The sequence below is a fragment of the Petaurus breviceps genome, unplaced genomic scaffold (genome assembly GCF_028583685.1).
Source record: "Petaurus breviceps papuanus isolate PSGF00001 unplaced genomic scaffold, PetGlider_PUasm1.0 138, whole genome shotgun sequence".
Taxonomy (NCBI): Eukaryota; Metazoa; Chordata; class Mammalia; order Diprotodontia; family Petauridae; genus Petaurus; species Petaurus breviceps.
The window spans coordinates 30,703,208-30,728,040 of NW_027185694.1; the positions used below are offsets into that span (position 1 = coordinate 30,703,208).

General features: G+C 39.6%; 1 protein-coding gene across 1 annotated transcript in view; it reads left to right on the top strand.

Moving 5' to 3' along the window:
- Positions 1-2,341: 2,341 nt before the first annotated feature.
- CD19 (CD19 molecule) overlaps positions 2,342-24,833 on the top strand; it is a 24,969-nt gene continuing 2,477 nt past the window's right edge. The window contains exons 1-7 of the mRNA XM_069065163.1: positions 2,342-2,447; positions 2,921-3,187; positions 3,695-3,862; positions 20,852-21,151; positions 21,405-21,512; positions 21,725-21,773; positions 22,205-22,293. Coding sequence (XP_068921264.1) covers positions 2,342-2,447; positions 2,921-3,187; positions 3,695-3,862; positions 20,852-21,151; positions 21,405-21,512; positions 21,725-21,773; positions 22,205-22,293 — 1,087 coding nt within the window. The remainder of the gene's footprint in view (positions 2,448-2,920; positions 3,188-3,694; positions 3,863-20,851; positions 21,152-21,404; positions 21,513-21,724; positions 21,774-22,204; positions 22,294-24,833) is intronic.

Below are 24,833 nucleotides of genomic sequence, written 5' to 3' on the forward strand. Positions count from 1 at the left end.
TCTGTCACAAACAGGAAGCTGTGGGTGGGGGAAAAGGAGGGGGGCAGTGTCAGGTTGGGAAATAGCAGCAGAACTATGAAGCCTCTCTAGGCTCTTACCCCCTCCAAACCTTGATGTGCAAATAATGGAAGGAGAAAAAAATCTAGATTTGGAGTCTGGAAACCTGGGTTCTCATCTTGGCTACATCCCTGACTTGCTATGTGACTTTGGGCAAGTTCTTTTCCCCTGGGTCTTAGTTTCTTTTTCTGTAAAATGAGGACATTCTTCATTAATTTAATACCAACCATGACTTCAGACAAGTGATGAGGAAGCTTGCTACCCACCTCCTAACTGGAAGGTGATAGACCCAAGATGCATAATGAGTCACATTTTCAGACCAGAATTTCCCAGAATGGGAATTTGTTTTGATTGGGTACATGTGTTACAAGGGTTTTCTTTTTCTTTTTTTTCAATGGGATGGGTGTGTGTGGGGGTTGGGAGGCACAGTCAGGGTTGTAAAAAAAAAAGTCATTGAAGTATTATAAAGAATGTACAAGAGAGAATATAAGGAAGGTTAGAAGGGAACAGACAAATATGACAGACTTGAAAGTTGTATGATGAATTTATTATGTACTTAAAAGGAAAAGCAAGCTCTACATAATAGAAACTTGCAGTTTTGTATCGGGTCTTTTTTTTTTTTCTATTCTACTTTGTATATAGAAATGCTCATCTTATTTGGCATTTATGCTCTTTTTTTTTGGAGAGGGGAGGGCAGGGCAATTGGGGTTAAGTGACTTGCCCAAGGTCACACGGCTAGTAAGTGTTAAGTGTTTGAGGCCAGATTTTAACTCAGGTCCTCCTGACTCCAGGGCCAGTGCTCTATTCACTGTGCCACAGCATTTATTAAGTGCAGAAAAGAAAATAAGGGAGTTTGGTTAGATCAATGGTTCTCAAAGTGTGATCTGGGGACTCCTAGACTTTCTCAGTGGGTCTATGAGGTCACAACTATTTTCATAGTTATACTAAGATATTTAAATTTCTAATATAGTAAATGTTGTAATTGTAAATGATGTAACCCAAAACTCTTTGTGGTCCTCAATAATTTTTAAGAGTGTAAAGGGGAACAAAAAGTTTGAGATCCACTGTATTAAATGATCTCTAAAATTCCTTCCAGCTCTAACATTCTGTGCTCTAAGTTCCTTTTTTAGCTCTAACATTGTGTTCAAGACACTCCATCTCTTGACTTCGGGCATTGTCTCTGGCCAAATACCACTCCTGGAACGTTTCCTCTCCTCCCCTCTGACTACTGACCTTCCTGGCTTCCTCTAAATCACAATTTAAATCCCAGCTTCTACAGGAAGTTTTCCCCAGCTCCTCCTAATCCCAGTGCCTTCCCTCCGTTATTTCCTATTTATCTTGTATATAGCATTCTTTGTATATATTTGTTTGCGTGTTGTCTCCCCATTTAGATTGTAAGCTCCTTGAGGGCAGGGATTTTATTTTTGCTTCTTTGTATTCCCAGCTCAGTACCTGACACACAGTAGGTGCATAATAAATGTTTATTGATTGATTGATCTTTGTACTCCCGGTGTCCAGGATAGTGACTAGAACATTGTAGGGCCCTAATAAGTGTTTCTTGACTTGAAATTAATTGGGTTGAAAAGGCAGATCATTGACCTGTGTGGTAGTGAGGAGGAAGTCCTGATCCTGGCAGCTATATTTCTCCAGAGCCCATGTTGCTTCTAAAAGTTATACTCACTGAATGTGAATATATTGCTTAACTTATAACTTTTTCTGTGTCCTGAGTGTGTCTGGGCTCTGAATTAAACAGTCTGTCAAGTCACCTGCAGACCTTAAGTGGGAAAAGTGAAGGGACTGATCTAATGTGAGAATGTGGGCAGGGTGGGCAGGGGCTCTTCTTCACTCTGTCTCTGCTCTACTGTAGTGCCTGGATTATAGTAGGTACCTACTAGATTGGATTGGGTTGGATAGCATCAGACAACATTTGATAAAAGTTCATGGATTCTCGTAAGCGTTTGTGATTTTTTTTAGTTATTTTAGTGGTATGGGTTAGAGATGTTTGGTAAACTGTACACAGATATATACATACTCCTCTGTGTTTGTATGAATGTAGGGAAGTGAAGAGGAAGACTGGGCTATTTGGGGGAGAAACAGAGCTGTGTGAGTCCCTGAGGGGACCTGACTGTGGGTGGCCTCCCTTCCTCCCTGGGGCAACTGGGTTGGTAGGCTGCCTCTGACAGTGCAACCATGGTTTTGGTTCAGCAACTCCCACCAGCCCCTGCCTCCCCCAGCATCCACCTCGCGGATCCCGACACCCATCAAAGTTATAGCCAAGCTCGCCATGCAGCAGCCCCCTTTCTTTCTCCTCCTCTTCCTTCTCCTCTTCTTTCTCTTTCTTACCCCACAGGATGCTGAGCCCCAAGACCCACTGAGTGTGGAGACTGAAGGTAGGAACAAGCAGAGATGTGGGGCCCTCCTTCCAGCTTGGCCACCAAACTGTCGTGTCACCTTGGATAGTTTATCTATCTCAGGGCTTCATTTTCTTCCTCTGTAAAATGAGATCAGACATCAGACAAAGGTCCTTTCCAACTTTAAATTCAGCGTCCTTTTGGGATTGAACCAAAATGTCTCCTGGGCTTAGGGTAAGGGTTGGGTTGATGATGGGGAGAAGACAAAGTAAAGATGATAAAGAAAAACAATTCACATTTTAATTTTAATGTTTTTGAGCCATTTCTTCATAAGAACCCTGAGAAGCAGCAAGTATTTCTACTCCTCTTAGATAAGGAAACAGCCTCAGAAAAATGATGGAACGGAGTCTGTGGTCCTGTAACTAGTGAGAGTTGGAGCTTGTTCTTAGGCCCCAGATTCATGTTGCCACTTCCTCACCCTTTCTCCCCCACTCTCCTCTCTCTCTCCACAGAGGGGATGAATGCAGTGTTGCCATGCCTCATCGGCCCCAGGGAGGGACCCTTTGAGCCGATCACCTGGTCTGGAGGAGGGCAGTTGTCCTCTTTGCAGCAACTAACCCTGAAAAGCCCAGGGCTGGGGGCCCAGGTGGGACCCTCGAACATCTCCCTCTTCATCTATAACGTCTCAGCCAAGTCTGGGGGCTTCTACCTCTGTGAATGGGGACCACTGACAAAGCAAGAGTTGAAACCAGGGGCTGCTATCAGCGTCAAGGGCAGTGGTGAGGGTCCCGACCGGGGGTCAAGGGTGGGGGAAGGCAATGGCTCTGGGCCTCAGTTTCCCCTTCTGCTGAAAAAACAGTATCTTTGAAGGAACATTAGAATTGGGGTAAAAAGACAAGAGTCTGAATCTGGATTCAGTCACTTCCTCCTTGTGTGATTGTGAGGAAGTCATATTTTCCCTTTTTGATTCTTAGACTCTTCACCTATAAAATGAGTGCTTCAGACAGGATGATCGATAAGGTCTTTGTCAGCTCTAAATCTTATGATCCACAGAATGGCCTGTTGTTAGGGAGCCTGAGGGAAAAGAGATTGTTAAGAATCCGGAGGGTGTCAGTGGGCAGGATGATGGGAGATGCCAATAGACTTATTAAGACTGGATCCGTAGGAAAGGCTCTGAGATATGAAGACAAGACTGAGAGCTATCTCCAGAGGATGTCCCTAAGCCCAGCTCCAAGTCATCCTTGACCTTCCTCTGCCTCTATCTCTCTCCATCTCTGTGTTGCTAGGTGAACTTTTCCAGTGGAATGCTACAGGCCCAGAGAGTTGTGGTGTTGGGAAGGTATCGCCTTCAAGATACAGGTTCCAAACTGATCCCACACTATATATATGGGCTGAGGACAAACCTGAGCTGTGGGGTCCCTTCAATCCATGTAATAACCAGAGCCAAATAGAGGGTAAGTAGGAGGTTATCGGAGAGGGAGACAAGAAGAAGTTAAGCAGGTGTGGTCTAGGTCAAGGATACTGGGTGGAGAGCAGCTAGGTGGCAAAGTGGATAGAACTCTGGGTCTGGATTCAGAAAGACCTGAGTTCAAATCCAGTGGCAGACACTTACTAGCTGTGTGACCTTGGTTAAGTCACTTAATCTCTGTTTGTCTCAGTTTCCTTAACTGTAAAATGGGGATAATAATACCTTGAAGGTTGTATTTGTAAAGTGCTTAGAGTGTCTGATACATAGGTGCTCTGTAACTGCTACCTATTATTATTAATTATTAAACAATAGGAGCTGCCTCCTTCCTCCTAGAGTTCAGCCTAGACTGTCTCTTACACCTAGAATACTCCCAATACAGAGGAGACTCAGGAAGAAATGAATTCAAATGCAGCTTCAGACACTTACTAGCTGTGTGACGCTGGGCAAATAATTGAACCTCCATCCTGCATGGTTACCTTGTCTGTAAAATGGGGATAATAATAGCTTCTCCCTCCCAGGGTTATTGTAGGGATCAAATAAGATAATACTTAGCACAATGCCTGGCACACAGTAAATGCTTAATAAAATGCTTGTTTCCTTCCCTTCTCCACATGTTGACATCACACTGATCCTTCCAAACCTTTCCAAGCCTTGCTTGATTCCTAGATCTCTCCCTCATCTGATCTGTATTCATGCTTTGAAGGGCTGTCCGATGGAAGAGAGGCTTGATCTGTTCCCTGGGGAGAGGGCAGACCTAGGAGCAAAGGGTAGAAGATTTGCCTCAAATCTAGTCTTTGATGTCCTGAAAAATTTTGTTAACAATCAGAGCCAATCCAGAGGTTGAAGGGGTTACCTCAGGAAGTAGTTGGGTCTTCTTCATTGGAAGTCTTCAAGTAGATGCTGAATCACCACTTTTAGGTATGTTTTAGTGGTATTTTCTCTTTTGAGGATGAGTTGAACCCCATAGCCAGCTAACTTTCCTGTGATCCTGTAATCTCATAGTACTTTCTATGACATTTCCTATGTCCTCGTTTGTCCCCAGGCTTTCAGGTTCAGGAAGCACTTGCTTCATAGTAATCCTGTAAGGTAGGAAGTTCAGGGGTGTGTATTTTCATTTTACAGAATCAATTGAGCCTCAGAGAATTCTTGTGACTTCCCACGGTCACACAGCTAGTAATAGAATCTAAACCAGAATTCAAACTGAGGTCCCCAGATTCCAAGTCCAATGTATTGTCCAGGCTGCTCCCCAATTTCCCACCTCTTTGCCTCATCACATCTGAACTATTCTGGGCTTTAGCAAGAATTTTTATTTATAAATCTGGAATATTTCCATATTTCAAAAGACCCACCATTTCATTGATGGATGGGATGTGTTTTGTCCACCAAAGCTGTGGCAAAAGGAAATGTGATAGTACAAAGATCATGGAATTTACAAAAGGACCTGGGTTCAAATTCCAAATTGGATAAATCCGTTCAATCCCCTCTGTGCCTTTTAGGGTTGTTTTCTCTTTTGTAAAATGAAAGGGTTGGATTAGACCTTGTCCAGAAGGTCTGTGAGCTTGTTTTTTAAAATATTTGGATAATTATAATCCAGTGTAATTGTTTTCCGATGTAATCCTCTGTATTTCATTTTATGCATTTAAAAGCATTATTCTGCCAAAGCAGTCTAAGACACACACACACACATGCAAACAAACAGGTCAAGAGCCCCTGGATTAGACCTCTCTAAAGTTTCTTCCAGCTCTAATGTTTTATGATCCTATGAGTGGGTGTGACCAAAACAACTCATCATCTACTCTCTGATCTTGTCGATCTTCTGAAGAGCCAGTCTGCAGTGAGCTAGGCTGGTTCTGGGATGGCAAGTACAAAGTCTGTGGCTGTGTCTGTTCTCGAAGCCTTTCCAACTTGACAGGAACCGACAGGGTTGGCAATCCATTATTAGCGTGGCTTCCAAGAAACCAGGACCATCTCCCCACCAGACTTCCAAGGAGGACTTTAGTGGGGGTTGAAAAAAAGTATAAATTCATGATGCTGCTATGGAAAGAGCATTGAATTTGGAATTGAGGATCCTGGGGTGGGTATCCTGACTTGACATTTCTTAGCTATATGACCATAAGTGAGTCACTTGAATTAAATGGAGATCATAATACTTAGAATTACTACCTCACAGGTTTATTATGGGGAAAATACTTTGTAAACCTTAAAATGTCATATATCTATGTGATGTTTTATTAAATAAAAGGGAAGGATGAAAACAATTGGAAGCATGGATAAAATAAATGAGCAGCCTAGTACAGACTGGGAGATACCAAATCTGGGGAAAATTCCCCAGGGCCTTCCTGGGCTCTGTAATTCTCTAGGCCTGGAGGTCATTCCTAGGGTTACTCCTGTCCTGGCCTCTTATGAGAATGGTACCTTTTGGTCCCATAACACTCTTTCATCATCTCTTCCTTCAACCTGCTCCATCTACATTGTGAGTGTAGACCAATGGTCTCCAGAACTAGGGGCCCATGACCTGAAGGGGTCCAAGCTGTTGGAGCTTGGGAAGCTGGGTGGCAGATCTGACCATGTCAGTTCTCTTACTCAGGAAATTCTAATGACTTTCTATTGACTTTAGGATCAAAAATTATTTAACTTTTACCTCATCTTTTTTTAATACCTATTTTTGTGTAAATTTTACAATGTATAAGTATTAGAGCAGTAGCATATATATATACATACACACATACATATATATATATATAATTTATAAATAAGTAACTATAGTTCTATTGGTGGTCATGCGCAACATTTTTTGATAGGCTATTCACTTCATGAGACTAAGGAAATTCCCTGATTCTATAGTAAGAAAGTTTGCTCAGCCCATTGGGAATCCTTACCATTTACTTGTGGAAGGAGGTTTTGTGCTCTTCTCACATTCATAGGGTCATAGATTTAGATAGGGGAGGGACCTTAAAGGCCATCTTGAACAACTTTCTCACTTTCACAGTTGTGGAAACTCAGGCCAGTAGTGACTGAGTGACTTGCCCAAGGTCTCACACAGCTACAGTAGAAAGTAATTCAGTGAGCATTTCATTGCAGTTCTGGCTCCAAATCAATACTCTTTCCGTTTCACTGTGCTACTTGGAAAGAACCTTAGGGATCATCTAATCCAGCTCAGGTCTCAGGACCCTTGTACAGCCTTAAAAATTATTGAGGATGCCTCCCCCAAAGGTTTTGTTTATTTGGGTTATATCTGTTGATGTTTACCATGTTTAGAAAGTAAAGCATCTTAATATTATTATGAAAATAGTTTTGAACTTATACACCCCCTGAAAGAATATTGAGGACCCTCCTGGACTACATTTAAGAACCACTGGTCTAGGCTAAGCCCCCTCATTTTTACCAGTTTACAAGAAACTTTATTCACATCTCCCCTGTCTTGGTCCAGAGAGAGAGTGGAGAAAAAAGATATTACAAAATATATCATTATTGCAGGTATGCTTCATTACCAAGAAAAAGAATAAAATTCAGCACCCCAGGTTCACAAACATTCCTTTTATTTCTGTCCCTCCACTGTGCTCTAAGCCCCATGAGGTCAAGTCCTTTGTCTTATTTATCTTTATGTGTCCCCTAGTGCCAGGCACAATGGTATATGTGTATGTGTGTGTATACACATAATATATACATACATGTACACATGATATATACACATTATATAGAGATGTATATTATATACACATATACGATATTATGTATCATATATGACACATGTATACACACAACATCATATATGTGTACACGATAATATAATGTATCATATATAATACAGCATATCATATATGCATACACGATATTATGTATCACATACGATACATGTGTATGATATACACATACATGTATATATTATATATACATATATGTATATGATATACATATATACATATACCACATACACATAGTATTGTATGTGTATATTGTAACACTAGATTGTTTTTGAATTAGTAAATGTTGATGGAATGAGAATGTTTGGAGTTAGGGAATTGATAGTCCCACTGTACTCCGTCCTGATCAGACCCTAGCTAGTATATTGAGGTGGCATGTTTTAGGGAGGACACTGAGAAACTGAAGAGTGTCCAAAAGAAGGTGACCAAATTGGTGAAGAGTGTGGACATCATGCCATAAGAATATAAGGTGAAGGGACTGGAGATGCTTAGCCTGAAGAAGAGAAGCCTTAGGGGAAGACGTGATGGCTGTATTCAAGCATTTGAAGGTCTATCCAATAAAAAAATAGACCTTGTTCTTCTCATCCACTGAAGGGAGAACTAAGAATGTCTTTTAGTCATGTCTCATTTGGGGTTTTTCTGGAAAAGATACTGGAGTAGTTTGCCATTGTCTTCTCCAGCTCATTTTGCAGATAAGGAAACTGAGGCAAACAGGGTTAAGTGACTTACCTAAGGTCACACAGCTAGTGTCTGAGGTTGGATTTGAACTCAGGTCTTTTTGAGTTCAGGACTAGCACTCTATCCACCGTACCACCTAGTTGTCCCAAAAGATATTAGAGTGGTTTGCCATTGCCTTCTCCAGCACATGAACTAGGAGTAGTGGGTGAAAGTATATTGAGGTTTAATAGTAAGAAAAACTTCTCAACAATTATTGCTGTCCAAAAGTGGAATAGACTGACTTGGGAGGTGTTGGGTTCCTCCTTATTTGAGCTTTTGTTTGTGTACACTGATAATCCACAAATAATTTAATCTGATTTGGGAATATGTTATTACTTTTTATTTATTTTATTGATAATTTTTTTTACATTTTTATCTAATTTTTTTTGCTATACTTTTTCTTTTTTACACAACACTTGTTTCTCTCCTTGCAACAAATATTAGAAAAAAAGAAAGTTAGGGGTGGAGTGAGGGGAAAGAAGAAACAGTTTAGCAAAACCAGTGGACACATGCCTGGTAACTTTTATAATATTCCACATGCTTATTCCCCACCATCTCTGTAAATTGGTGAGGAAAGTGTTTTCTATGAATTCTAAGGTCGTGATCAGTCATTATAGTTGCAGTATTTTCCTTTTGTGTGTGTGCCTTTTCTGTTTACGCTGATATAATCACTCTGCATATTGCTTTCCTGGTTTTGCATACTTCATTCCATCAATTTAAACAAGTTTTTCCATGCTTCTCTGTATTCTCCATATTCATTATCACATATGAATCAGAAGTATTTCATTTGTTCATGTAGCATAATTTGTTTAGCATTTTCCAATGAATCCATTTTATTTCCAATTCTTTGTTACAACAAAAAATGTTATGAATATTTAGTGTACATAGGATCTTTTTGCCTTTTACTTTCTTAGAGTACATGACTAGAGTACATTCATGTGGTATCTATGAATTAAAGAGTATGAATTTTTTAGTCATTTAGAAACCTAATTTTTTCAAAGTGCTTTCTTATTTTCCCAGTAGATATTTTCAAATGGGGTGTTACCTCCCAAGTTAACTAATGGTCTTGAGTTTGTTGAATTGTGTTCTTGAGTCTGATGGTTTCTAATTATTCCTCATCTAGTCTGTTCTGCTGATCCTTGCTTTTATTTGTAACCAAATCGTTTTGGAATATGTTGTTGTTTTTTGTTTGTTACATTTTATTTTCATAAGGGAGGCAAACACAGGCAGAAAACCTACAAACTATACTCCTCCTAACAGCTGAGAAAGGCACCAGGCCTAGGGTCTTGCCTACAATAATTTTTGCAATTCTATACTTCTAAAATTTATTGATTGTTAAAAAAATTTTTTAAAGGAAGACTGCGTCTTTAAATTTCACCAGTTGGTACCATCATACTTAACCTGAGTTTTTCATCACTTACTATATTCTTAATTATTTGTAATATTTATATTATCCTTGCTATTTATATTCTTAATTAACATTAAATAATATATTCTTAATAATTATTAATATTATTTTGGGTAGGCTTCATAGTCTAACCCTGAGGAACTACTGCTCAGTTATCTCAGGGTATAGGGACACTTCACTCACTGCTGGTTCTGTCCTCAGGCTTGCAATTTGGACCAGGTTTGGTTCTGGGGAGCCTGCTATAACGAGAAGAGTTGTTCTCTCACTCAGTGGCTCATTAAATCCCCATCCTCTGACACTCCTGGGGATGATTTTACTTAATACATTATATCTAGGATCTCCCCCCAAATGAGTAAAAAGATATTTAATACACAATATTAATCAAGTATGGGACAAGTAGTTTATTTCTATACACTCAAGAAATGTTAGACATAAAAGACTCACATGTACATTAGCTAAACAGAAATCAGCAACTTAATTTATAATTACTGGTACAGAATGTTTTCCTAGTACTTAAACTTCCTCAGAACGTTGCAGTAGTTTGCAAGACTACAAATTAGACAATTTTCACTTCATTGTCTAAACAACTCCTGGTATACATCTGCTGGTAAAATGACCAGGCTTGGCCTAATCCTCTCGTGAGTGACAGTCCTTTCCATTGTAGAAGTCTTACCTTCTATGAGTCAGGTCCAATGCAAAGGGACCCTAGTCCAGCTGTGGAGAACCTGTGGCCTTAAGGCCACATGTGGCCTTCTAGGTCCTTGGGTTGACTTTTTGACTGAGTCCAAGCTTTATAGAACAAATCCTTCATTAAGGGTATTTATTCTGTGAAGTTTGGATTCAGCCAAAGCGCCTCACTTGAGGAATAGAGGGACATGTCTGGCCTCAAGGTCACAGGTTCTTCACTCCTGCCCTAGTCCTATAAAGTTAAATGACTTGCCCAAAGTCACACAGCTAGTAAGTGTCTGAGGCTGGATTTGAACTCAGGAAGATGAATCTTCATGACTCCAGGGACACCTAACTTCCCTTAAACTTTAATTAAGTTCAGGAAAGAACCAAAACAAAAGAAGTAGGTCATGTGCTTTAGCTTCCCTGTGCTTGTGGCCACACTGAGGCTGGGGCAATAGAATGGAACCTGCTGCCCCTCCCTGACCCAACTCTCCAGATTTACATCAAAACAGTCCTTTGTTATTTGAAACTGGAAAAGCAGAAAGCCTCTCCTACTTTTAGTACATTCTCTGAGTCCTCTGATCTTCTGGCTCCATAGCCAATAAACAGACTCATTAACCCACTGTGGAAAGCCCTCAATGATGAGTCATATTTGGTTAGAAGTAGACTCTTCCACAGCCCCATAGCCCCATCCCAAAGCTTCCATGTGGAGCCAGGAATCACGGCTCTAGCTAGGCATGTTCCATGGAGGTAGGTGGGGGTAGGGAGAGAAAGGATGGTTCCTGCCATAATGGAATCATAGATTTAGGGCTGAAATGGGCCTTGCAGGTGGTCTAGTCCAGTACCCTTATTTTACAGATAAGGAACCTGAGGCCTAGATAGATAGGCTAAGGGGCTTAGATGGTTCAATGGGTCTGAATAAGGAAGACATGAGTTCAAATGTAGCCTCAGACATTCACTAGATGTGTAACCTTGAGCTAGTCACTTAGAAACCTCTGTTTGCCTCAGTTTCCTCAACTGTAAAATGGGGATCATAATAGCACCTACCTCACAATATTGTTGTGAGATAATATTTGTAAAGTGCCTGGCACATAGAAGGTGCTACACAATAATACACATTGATATTTTTTATGGCAAAACAGAAACAAGATTCTAATTCATGGCAGAATCAACCTGAGGGCTTCTGACCCCAAAGCCAGGGCTCTTTTCATGGCACCATACTTCTTTATACTATTTTCTTTACTCTGTATCATTTCATCTAAGCCTGGTGCAAAAATATTTTATTTTTATTATATTCCTAACTGTATAACCCTTGGAAAATCACTTAATCTCTCAGGGCACTAGGCAGCTAAGAATATAATTACAAAAAGGCACCAACTTGTATCAATGAAATCCCTATCCCCATCCCTACATTCCTATATCACACTTTATCTGAATATTCTCCAATCACTGAGTATAATTTGTATCTGACTTTTTGCTATTACCACTGGGAGTGTTCTGTGAGAAATGTCACTAAATTATTCATAACCTTTGACAAAGAGATTTCATTTTTGTACATGTACTCCACCCCAAGGAAGTCAGAGACAGACAGAAAGATTCCACATACAACAAAATAAAACTAACAGTCAAGCAAACTGGAAACCCAATGGCTACCCATTGACTTGGGAATGACTGAAGAGATTGTGTTATGTAGACTTGACAAAAGCAATTGTCCCAAAAGAAAAACGATGGGAGAAGCAACGTGTAGTCAGTAGAGGGCTGGTCTTGGAGTCAGGAAGACCTCCATTTAAGTCCTGTCTCTGGCACATACACTAGCTATGGTATAGTAAGCAAGTTACTGAACCTCTGTGTCTTAGGCAGCTCTCCAAAGCTATCTTCTTCCTCTGTGCTCCCTCTTGGTAACCTAACCAGATCCCATGGGTTTAGCAGTTATTTGTACACAAATGACTCCCAGATACTCAGTTTCAGTATCTTCCTTGATGAAGTCCTGCATCACCATCTATTGAACATTTCAAATTGTATTTCAATTGTACATCAAATTGTATTGTATAGAGACATCTTAGATTCAACATATCTAAAACACTCCACTCTTCCAAATTCCTCTTTTTTTTTGGAGGGCAATTGGGGTTAAGCAACTTGCCCAAGGTCACATGGCTAGTTTTTGTGTTAAGTGTCTGAGGCCCGATTTGAACTCAGGTCCTCCTGACTCTAGGGCTGGTGCTCAATTCACTGTGCCACCTAGCTGCCCCAAATTCCTCTATTTTTGTTGAAGATACCACCATCCTACTAGTCATCCAGGTGCATAATCTTGGCATTATCCTTTACTCCTTACTTCTTCCTCCTTTACCCCCCATATCCAATCAATTACCAAATCTTTCCATATCTAGCTTCCTATCACCCTATTCCTTGTCTCCATTCACAGAGCTACCATCTTAGTTCAGGCCTTCTCTCCCTGTGCTATTGTTATTAAGTCATTTGAGTCATGTCTGATTCTTTCTGACCTCATTTGGGGTTTCTTTGAAGAAGATAGTGGAATGGCTAGCCATCTGTGGTTAAGTGGCTTCCCCAAGGTCACACAGCTATTAAGTGTCTGAGGCTGGATTTGAACTCAGGTCTTTCTGGGCAAGTTACTTAAGCTGTTTGCCTCAGTTTCCTCATCTGTAAAATGGGGATAATGACAGCACACACAGCCCAGGGTTGTTGTGAGGATCAGATGAGATAATTTGTGTAATTAGAACAGTGCCTAGTGCCTAGTAGGTACTATATAAATCCTTGTTCTCTTTCCTTCCCCTCTTCTTTGATACATTTATTGGCTGTTGACTCTTAAAGGGTTTATTTTTCTCTTTTTGGGTGTCAGGTTTTTATCAGACATGTTTAGTGCAAAGATTTTCCTTTTAGTCTATATCTTTTCTTCATAGTCTGGTTGCATTGTATATAACGTATGAAATTAAATAATGTATACATCATTTTTATATAATCAAAATGATCTATTTTGTCTAAAATAATTTCTTCTCTATTATGACTGGTTAAGTTTTTCGCCTTTCCACAGGTGCAAAAAAAATCTTATTTTCTTTTATTACTTTTTAGTTCAGGTAGCTTTTTATGTTTAGATCAGTTAGCATTTTGGAATATATTATGGTATATGGTATAAAATGTTAAACTCGTTTTCTTCCAAACTGTTGAATTGTTCCATGGTTTTTGCTGTAAAATGAGTTTCTTTGTTATGGCAAAAGTATTCTAATCTATAATGTGAGTAGGTGGGTTTTGGTTTTGTTTTTTGTTTTTTTGGTAGGTCATGTAGATCTGGAACAGAAATGAGGCATAAGATTTATTTTTTTTTAGTGATTTTTCTCCTGGGTGGGATCAAAACTAGTGAGGCAGTTGTGTGAGATTTATGAAATATTCTATACAAATGAAGATTTTTTACATTTTAAAACCCTAGAATGAGCCTACAAGACCATTTCCTTTCCCTCTCTCTCAGCTGAGGGCTTCAACAAATACTTACCTAAAAAAATGAAGCTAAGGACCAAGCTCCCCCTTCTTCCCAATTCTACAGTTTAAATCATGCCAACATCTTCCTTTGATGTCTTTTCCTTTGCTCCGCTCCAGTTTTTAGGGAAGAGGTGACCTTTTCCTTGCAAATATAAATCCTTCTCCTTAGACCCTTGATCTGAGCTCTGGCCTACTTCTCTCTAAAGGAGAGTGCAAATGCCAAGTTTGGGGAGAGGTAGAGAAATGGCCAGCCAATCCAGGAAGGGGGCTGGAAAGATCTAAGATTGCTGAGGCCGATAGAGAAAGAACTCAGATTCTCTCAATTCATGTTACATTCAGGCTATTTATTTATAGCTTACCCTGTAATAAACTTCAGTGTTCCACTGCTCAGGAAAGGAATAGGCCAACTCTATGTCTGACAGCAGCAGCAGCCAGTCAATTAATGTGTTGAGTTTATAATTTACTTTGATTAGAGGAAAGAATTTAGCCTAATACTATTGGTATAGAAGAGGGCTGTAATATCCCAGTCATAGGGTGGTAGAATATTCTATCTCTCTGAATCCTGCTTTGCTCATTTAGAATCAGTTCCTCAGACTAGTCAAGGTCAGGAGCCATCTCAATCTGTCCCCTGGAATCTCTGCTTAGTCCTCTTACTTGGTTCTGACAACTCTCTCTGGCATCTCTTGTGTCCAGTGGTCACGGTTTCAAACCCCTGGATGCACGAGAGATACCTCCCTTGGTATAGGCAAGGGTGACATCTGCCCTGAGATGGTCTGTCTTGGTTGGTGGTCTGGCCCTGTCAGACCAACAAATATCCTGTGTTTTTTTTAAAGAGCCCCACTCAAGATTAAAATTAATATTATTTCCTTCACTTTCAGATCCATATATTTTCTTTCATTCCTCATTTAGTGAGGAAAGGAGAGATAACATGGAGGAAAAATCTACTCTCATAGTACAAATTTATACAAATTATTTTATAACAAGTGCTAGTTGTATCCTAGTTGGTTAGCTCCCAGATGTTTAATGTATGTTACTATTATTTTAAGGTGTGTTGTTTTCTATTCATTTCCCCTATTGATTTTTAGTATATGTAGAAATATCGATTATTTTTGTAGACTTATTTTGTATTGTATTTCCTTGCTGAAACTATTATCTCAATTAATTTTCTGATAATTTTCAAGGGTTTTCTAAATAAACCATTACCTTATTCTCAGATAGGTTTATTTTTGCCTCTGCTTTGTTAATACTTATTTCACTAATTTCTTTTTCTTGTCTTATTGCTATAGCCAGAATTTATAGTATTATATTAAATAATAATGGTACTAGAAGGTATCTTTGCTTTACCCCTGATCTTTTGGGGAAAACTTTTAATGTTTCCATTATAATATAATGGTATCTCTTAGTTTTAGCCAATTAAAAAAAATCATATTGAAGAAAGATTCTTCCATTATTATTTTTTTCAGTGCTTTAATGTAAATGAGTACTATACTTTGATGAAGGCTTTTCCTGCACCTAGTGATACAGTTATGTGGTTTTCTTCTTTTTGTTTGTTTTTGTCACTCATGGTTCAGGGTTCTTCCAGAGACTGAGCTCACACAGACTGACCTCAATCATGGGGACCTGATTGGAATGAGTTTGTCCTTTTGACTTGTTATATCCCAACCAAAGAGTAAAACTCAGGGAAATCTCCAAAACAAAGTTTAGATATGATTTGTTTACCCTAAAGTGGGTAATAGGCTTCCCAACTCCTGTACTTCCATCAATGGACATTATAAGTAACAAGAATACAACATCCTTCATGTCACCCACCATAACAAAGAATTCAACATCTGTAAGAAAGTACAGGAAACATAAAATAATCATATAGCCAATTAGACTCCTTCCAGAAAATAAAGACACTTTGGGGGACTGGGGAGCAAATACTGCCCATTTACTTCAGATTTGCTCTGAGCAGCTCACAACAATGTCATGGAGGGTTGGTGTGGTCCAGATCTCCTGGCCTGGCTTTAATCTTTAGCTGCTGGATTCTTTTTTTTTCCTGAGAAGTGGGCAGTTAAGGAAATCTCTCTATGGGAGGCCAGTGTTTGACTCTCAAATTCATGAACTTTGGAATTCAGAGTTAGCCATGAGGTCAATCCTCAGATCTAGAAATATCTATTGTCAGGATTGTTCATGTCTGACTTGTGCTCAGAAAGTGAAACAGAAAGGCTGAAGGTGGTGTGGAAGTGGAAGTGGAAGTTGAGAAACTCCCCTCTCAGGCTCACCTGGGGAATCTTAAGATGCTTGTAACATGCTTCTTCTATTGAAAGTTGCCATTTTTTTGCTCCTGGGGGTGAAGGAAAAGGGAAATATAAAAGAAAAAAAAAACATGTAAAACAAAAAAGAGTAAAAAGAGATGGGCTGTTTCATAGCTCATGCGGATGGACCACAGAGGGAATGTGTCCTCTGACAGGAGTCTGTTTTCTCAAGAGGCATTCCCAGTCCCTGGGAATCATCCAGAAGAGTCCCTAATGCCCTCTTAGCTATGGGGTAGGACACAGATTTAACTCCATGAAAAGGAGACCCCCTTCCAACAAATGTCCAGACTAATGTCTGCAAGTTGATTAGGGACGGGGATTATCAAATTAAATATGGACTCTCAACCAACCCCCAGCACATTATTACAGCGATTTATTATACTAATTATTTTCTTCATATTGAACCGTCCTTATACTCCTAAAGTAGTGAGTACTCTCTGACCCAGTATCCTGGAGCCAGGTGGCTATCTCTCCCCCCAGGTATCTAAGAGTACCCTGAAGAGTTAGGTAGTGTCTTTTCTCTACTGCTATCATACCAAGCCCTCATAAGTTGTGTTTCTACCCACTGTTCTAGACCAGTGACTAGAGCCCCTTTTCCTTTTAACCATTTAACATCAGTTAGCTTTTACAAGGGATATTTACTTCTAAGCAAGAACAAAAGTATGAATATTGACACCTTAGGGGCACACTCTAGCCCACCTTGGTCTCTGAGGAGAATGGGCTCAAACTCAGCTAAGTTCCTGCATAACATTGACTTTACAAAGTTCATGTTCAAATGTGGCTTGGCTTCCAGATGAGTCTTTGTCTCACTTACAGCTGTGTCCTGAAGGTCATGCCATACTCTCCAGGGCATCGATGCCGAATTGACTGCACAACCCCGAGTGCAGAAATGACAGGATGCCAGGAGCCTTGCTCTCTTAACCTTTTATTTTTTGTTTTGTTTTTGCTTTTTTGGAGGGGGGAGGGCAGGGCAATTGGGGTTAAGTGACTTGCCCAAGGTCACACGGCTAGTAAGTGTTAAATGTCTGAGGTCACATTTGAACTCAGGTCCTCCTGACTCCAGGGCCGGTGCTCTATTCACTGCACCAACTAACCATCCCCACGCTCTCAACCTTTTAAAATTAACAAGGTCAGAGTCTCTAATCCCTCTACCTGAAATGGAAAGGGAAAAATTCAGAAGCAAAGGAACCAAGACTTGTTTCACTAGGTCAGTGCTGACCTCACTGGGGAGAAGGCTCAAGGCTTCTCCCTTTATAGTATTGTCTCTATATAGACACCATCCCCAAAGAATTCAAACCAGGAAGGAACAGCCTAAGAGAAGAGCTAGGGAGGCTCCAGTTGCTAATACCTTTTAACCGCACTGCTGGTTCCAGTCACCTAACCAATCAAAAGGGCTTCTCCTAACCATGTAGTTATCAGGTCAGATTCAGTTGCAGAATGTCTATAAGAGCTCAAGCCTCTTGATCTAAGGCTCTTCTTCTATGACATTAATTACAGAATTACATTAATAATGTAATAATTATATTATTACAGAGTCTCCCGGAAGTAGTCTCCCTAAACTTTTCCACTTAAGAATGCTCAGTCAGAAATACTCTGAGCATATGCTGTTCCCGTTATACTAGTATAAATCCAACTTGGTCATGATTAATCTTTCTTTGTAATACGTTACTGTATTTATTACCTTTGACAGTATTTTGTTTAACATTTTTGTATTAATATTAATTAGTGATAATCTATTATTATCTTTTTCTGCTTTTTCCTTCCCTGGTTTGGGTATCAGGACCATGTTTGTCTCATAGAACTAATTTGGTATTTTTGAAAATAGTTTATATAGTATGGGGATTATTTGGTCTTTAAATATTTTCCAGAATGTACATGTAAATCAGTCTGGTTTGGGAATTTTTTTTCTGTGACAGTTCATCTATGACTTGCCTAATTTCTCATTCTGAGATTGTGCTATCTATTTCCTGTTTTCCTTATCTCAGAATTTTATACTTTTTTAGATATCAATCTACTTTATTTAGACTTTCAATTTTGTTGGCATATAACTGAATACAAGAGGCAGTGTTGAGTACCGAAGAGAGGATTGGCTTTGGAGTTAGGAATACCTGGGTTCAAAGCCTGCCTTTGGCATATATTGACCATATGGTTATGGGCAAAAAACTTCTCAATGTCTCTAAGAAAATCTATAAGAATATATTACAGGAATTGCTAATATACATTGGTAGGGGGAATTTCCCATACTGGGGAGTTCCCTATGAAAATGAAATCACAGGGCTCAACAAACAAAAATTAGATATTCTAGTTAATTTTCTTTGTTTCCACTCTACTAATTGTTATCTTCCCTTTTCATTTTAAATTTTGGTAAGTTTGTTTTCCTTTCCTTTTTTTCTTAGAAAGATCAAATGAGTTTGGGACGGCTAGGTGGCACAGTGAATAGAGCACCGGCCCTGGAGTCAGGAGGACCTGAGTTCAAATCCGGCCTCAGACACTTGGCACACTTACTAGCCATGTGACTTTGGGCAAGTCACTTAACCCCAACTGCCCTCCAAAAAGCAAAAAAAAAATCAAGAGTTGGTTGTTAATTTTGTTGAGTTTTTAAAATGTTTTATAAAATCTTTATTTTTCCATTTCATTTATTTTTATTAATTAATTAATTTTTAGTTTTCACTATTCACTTCCACAAGATTTTTAGTTCAAATTTTCTCCCAATCTCTTCACTCCCTCTAGCCCAAGTTGGTGTGCATTTTGATTACCCCTTCCCTGGTATTTAAAAAAAAAATCAGTTCTTTGTTTTGTTTATTAGCTCAATTAAAACTATGCATTTAGAAACTCTCAAAATTTCTTTTTTTGGGCTTGTGTTGGGATTATTAGTTTTTTGGTTTTCTAATTTATGTGACCAATTCATCAGTCCTCTGTTTTTCTCTTTTAAAAAAGTGTTCAGAGATTTAAATCTGCCACTGATTGCTTTAGTGCCATCATATACATTTTTCTATGTTTTGTCATTAATATTATTCTCTTGAACATATACATATTTAGATATATATGTGTATATGCATGTATATACATTTTTTCTATGATTCAGTCTTTGACCCACTCATTACTTAGGATATAACTTTTAGTTTCCATTTAGTTCTACCTCATTTGTTCATATTTTCCTCATTGATTACTATTTTTATGGCATTATGGTCTATAAAGAATATAGTTAAGATTTCTTCCTTTTTGCATTTATTTTTGAGTTCTTTATGCCTTAGGATATGATCTTTTTTCTATGAAGGTTCCACGTGTCTGCAAAAAAAATTGGCATTCTCTTTCAGATTCCTATGTGATATTCCTCCTAAGTCTGTCAAATTTAATATTTATTTTTAATTTTCTTCTTTTTAATTTTTGTTAGATTCATCCATTTTTGAAAGAGAAACATCAAAATTTCCAATCGGTGCATTATCATTTAGTTATTTTTTGTGTTTCAGCTAGCTTTTCCTTCATGTTCTCAGCAGGTCCTATAGTCAGTGAGTATAGAATATGCATGGTGCTTTTAAGTAAAAGGTAGTTTGTCTGTTTATCCCCCTTGATAGAACCTATTTTCCCCTCTGCCTTATCTAAGATCATGTTTGCAAATATTGCTTTTTTTTTATTCAGCAAAGCATAATGTACTGTATTCCCTTGAATTACTATTTTTGTTTTGCTCTATCTCATTTGATCCTCACAATAACCCTTCTAGGTAGGTGCCATTATTATCCCCATTTTACAATTGAGGAAACTGAGACAAACAGGTTAAGTGACTGGTCCAGTCATACAGCTAGTAAGGATCTGAGGCTGGATTTGAACTCTTGTCTTCCTGATTCCAGGCCCAGCACTCTGTGCACTGTGCCACCTAGCTGCCAATTTATTAACATTTTTCACTGATTTTTCTAAGCATTTGAGTTTCATGTTCAACTTTTTATGTTTTCATTTATTTTATGCTCATTTTTACAGATACCAGGTCTTTCTTAATTTCTATTATTAACATAATTTTACATATGTTTTTGCTTCTAAAATGTATTATTGTGCTTTTTTCTGGAGATTTTTCCTTACTTTCCTTATGTAGTAAATAATATATATATTCATGTACTCATTGTTTGGGGAGCTTTTTTAGGTTCATTTTAAGTCACTCTTTGAATCTTCCTTTAAGTACTTAATTAAATGTTTTTGATTGATTGAAGGTAAGGAGTGTGGTATAGTGGATAGAATGCTAATGTTGGAACTAGGAAAAATTGGGTTTAAATCTCACCTCTGACACTTACTAGCTCTATGAGCCTGGGTGAATCACTGTACCTCTGTGACCCCCAGTTTCTACATGTTTAAATTGAGGGCATTGAACAAGATGACCTTCCAGCTTTCAGTCTGTGATCCTATCCTAGTTTTCTTGTCTGAATTTCTTTTCTTTTTTTTATTCCCCCTTTTCTGTTATTCTTTTACTTTATTTGGCACACTTGTTGCCATGGAAGCTGAATTTAGTGATGAATACTGAGTATAATCTTCCCACACTTCTCTAATCCCTGAGAGCCTTGATTGAAGACTGGATGACCATGATGAGAATATTCTTAGTCAGCCATGAGTTGAACAAGGTGAAAGCTGAGGTCCCTTCCAACTCTTATGTTGTGTGAATGAATACATTAATAAGTTGAACTGTGGTCTTTCTCCTCCAGATTATAAGGAGCTGACTCTGGCTCAAGGATCTCTCCTCTGGCTGTCCTGTGAACACCCTCCATCTTTCCTGACCTTGGGCCCCACATCATGGGTTCATTGGCGCCCTGGAAAAAACACTTCCCTCCTGAGCCTGGAACTGGGAAAGGGCCTCCCAGCCCGGGAGTTCTGGGTTACAGTCACTAAAGGAGAAGGTGCCCTGCTAATTCTGCCCCAAGCTGTTCCCCAGGATGCTGGTACCTACCTCTGTAAAATTGGCAACCTCACCATTAGCATTGAGCTGAAAGTCATCTCACAGCCCGGTAGGAAGAGTCATGTCCTTCTCAGCTTTCTCTTGGGGGACAAAGATGAAAGATCTAGTATTCTTTTTTTTCCCTGATTTTTTTTTAATTAAAAAAAAATTTTTTTGGTCTTTCTTCTTGGCACAGTTTGTGGGTTATGAACGTGAAAGTATGTGGGGATTGCTTATCCCACAGTCTAGTACTTGTCTCTGAAGGTTGAGAGAGGGAAGAAGAAGATTTCCCCCATCTCATAGTTCTTTTTATCCCTCTGCAGTATGGCGTTGGCTTTTGGGGGCTGGAGGTTGGAAGGTTCCAGTTGTTGCTCTGACCTATGTGTCCTTCTGTCTGGGTACCCTGGTTGTGTTCCTCCAAGTTCAGAAAGGTGAGGGACTACCTCCTTCTTCCCTGTCCCTGCCCCTGTCCCTGGTCCTGGCCTCCACTCTATCATAATCTCAGTTTAGAATTTCTGAAGGAGTGGCCTCCTTGCCAGCAGCCTCCTGCCCCATACCTGTGTCTGTCTATGTCTAGCCTCCCTCCCCAATTCCAGCCTTTCTGACTGTTTCCAACCCAAACCCTCCTCTGACTCCTGGCTAGCCCTGGTCTTAAGGAGAAAAAGGAAGCGGATGACCGATCGCACCAGGAGGTAAGAAATTTCAATCTGGAGAAATCTCAATCCCTTTGAACCTCATCCCAAGCCAGCATCCCTACCCCTATCCTGGGACTAAGGTTCTTCTCCCCCCATCCCTTTGTTTCTTCCATATCAGTCAATAGCAATAATTCACATTTATATATCTCTTTTTGTGAGTTTTCCTCACAATAAACCTATGAGGTGGTAGTACAGGTATTATTTCATCATAATGAAAGAGGCTCATGAAGCGGCTCAAAGAAGTTAAGGGATTTGCCCAAGATCACACAGCTAGTAAATGTGGAAACAAGTCAAAGGCAGGGGTTCAGGGCTCTTTCCATAACGCTGCCTAGTCCTCAGGCCCCTTTCTTTTTCCCCTACCCCTTAATTGTCCCATAGTCCATAGGTTTGTGTTCCAGTTTCTCCATCACCTCTCATTCTGTGATCAGGTTCTTCAAAGTGACATCTCCAGGAAATGAGGCCCAGAGTCAGTATGGGAATGTGTTACCCCTGTCTGGGATGTCAAACCCTGGAAATGGTGAGCAAGGTCCCCGAACTCCCAACTGAGATATACCAGAGAATAGTTAGGTCCCTTCCTGCCCCAACCCTGAAACTCCACCAGTCAGTCTTCTTGAAGACATATCCCAGCCTGAGGCCTATGGATGAGCCTTTTTGGGGAGAGGAGAGCTCAGAGAGAGGAATGAGTTGAAGATTCTCTCTTTAGAGAAGTTAGAAAAGGAGAGGAGGAAAAAATTGGGAGGATAAAGGAGAGGAAGGAGAAGTTGGGAGGGGCAAGGTGCTGAGAATAATCTCTACTGGCAACCAGCTTAAGTTCTAATGGAGAAGACAACAATTATGTCTATAAATATATACAGCGTGAATAGAAAGTGTATAAATGCAAATACATGTAAAGCAGTTAAATACAGAGTATTTTGGGAGGGAGAGGGATCAGGATCTTTGTGTAGAAGATGATGCTTGGGCTGAATATTAAAAGAACATTAAAAGAAGATTATTATTATATGCTTGAGCTGAATATTAAAAGAAGAGAGGGACAGTCTAAGGCAGGGGTGGGGAACCTGTGGCATTGAGGCCACATGTGGCCCTCTAGGTTCTCAAGTGTGGCTCTTTGACCAATGCAAACTTCACGGAACAAATACCCTTGATAAAAAGATTTGTTCTGTAAAACTTGGACTCAGTCAAAAGGTCACAACCAAGGATCTAGAAGACCACATGTGGCCTAGGGGCCACCTCTGGTCTAAGGTGTGAAAATAGGAGATGGAATGTGTGTGGAACGAAGAGAAAGGCTAATATGGCTGAATCACAGAATGCAGGAGGGAGAGTAATGTTCTATGAGGCTGGAAAGATAGTTGGGAGCCAGTTGTGAAGAGCTTAGAAAGCTAAATAGAAGAGTTTAGATTTTATCCTAGAAGCATTGGAATTGATTGAGTCAGGAAGTGACATGGCCAAATCCATGCTTAAGGAAAATCACTCTGGCAGCAGTGGGGAAGATGTAATGAACTGGTGAGAAGCTGGAGTCTAATTTGGGAGGCTATTGCAATAATCGAGGTGAGAGGTGATATGGATCTGGGCTAAGGTGATAGCTGTGTGAGTGAAAGAAAGGGATCATGAGTGAGAAATGATGTAGAGTAGAAACTGAAAGATCTGGAAATTGTTTGAACATGTAGTGTATAGGCGAGGGAAGAATCCAGAATAAAGCTGAGGTTACGAACCTGTGTGACTAGAAGAATGGTAATGCCTTTGACAGAAATAGGGAAGTTTGTAAGAGGAGTGTGTTTGAAGGGAAAGATAATGAGTTTGCCTTTAGCTATATTGAGTTTGAGATGATTTGGGGGCATCCATTTTTTTATTTTTTTTTTTTTGCTTTTTGGGCAATTGGGGTTAAGTGACTTGCCCAAGGTCACACGGTTAGTAAGTGTTAAATGTCTGAGGTCAAATTTGAACTCAGGTCCTCCTGACTCCAAGGCCAGTGTTCTATTCACTGTGCCACCTAGCTGCCCCAGGGGGCATCCATTTTGAAATGTGCAATAGGCAATTGGTGATTTGAGACCAAAGCTCAGGGGAGAGCTTGGGGCTGGATATATAGATTTGGGAGTCATCCTCATAGAAATGATAGTTAAACCCATGGTAGCTGATCAGGTTACTAAGATAGAGTGTGTGTGTAGAGAAAAGAACTCTAGGGAACACCCACAATTAGGGAATGTAATATGGATCATGAGCCAGTAAAGGAAGCTGAAAAGTGAGATGGCAGAGAAGCAGAAGGCAGTGTCATTAAAACCCACAGAAGAGAGACTGCCCAGGAGGAGAGGGTGGTCCACAGTGCAACAGGTATTTCTAAAATGAGGTCAGAGATACCCAACTTTTCGGGGATTTAGATTCCTTTGGCAATATTCTGAAATCTATAGACACTTTCTTAGAATAATGTTTATATTTTTGCTTTTTTTTTTTGGAGGGGGGAAGGCAGGGCAATTGGGGTTAAGTGACTTGCTCAAGGTCACACGGCTAGTAAGTGTTAAGTGTCTGAGGCTGTATTTGAACTCAGGTTCTCCTGACTCCAAGGCTGGTGCTCTATTCACTGTGCCACCTAGCCGCTCCTAGAATAATGTTTTTAAATGTAGAAAATAAAATACATAGGATTACAAAGGAATACAATTATATTGAAGTAAAGATGTATTTTTTCCCCCATCTAAAATCACAGACTCCCTGTAATCTCTTTATGGTAGGGTTGGCGTGGATAGGTTACTATCAGATTTGACAATTATGAGATCATTGGTAACTTTAAAGAGAGCAGTTTGATTTGAATAGTGAATTCAGAAGCCAGATTGCTTCAGAGGTTGAGGAGTGAGACAGAGTAGAGGAAGTGAAGGTAGTGAGTGTAGATAGCTTTTATAAGGTATTTGGGTGAGAAAAAAAAGAGATATAAGATTTTAAAAAAGCAACCTTGAGGGGATGGCAGAGTTTAGTGAAGATTTTTTTTAAGGAGTTGTGGAAGGGGTGTGTGTGTGTGTGAGAGGGGGAGAGAGAGAGAGAGAGAGAGAGAGAGAGAGAGAGAGAGAGAGA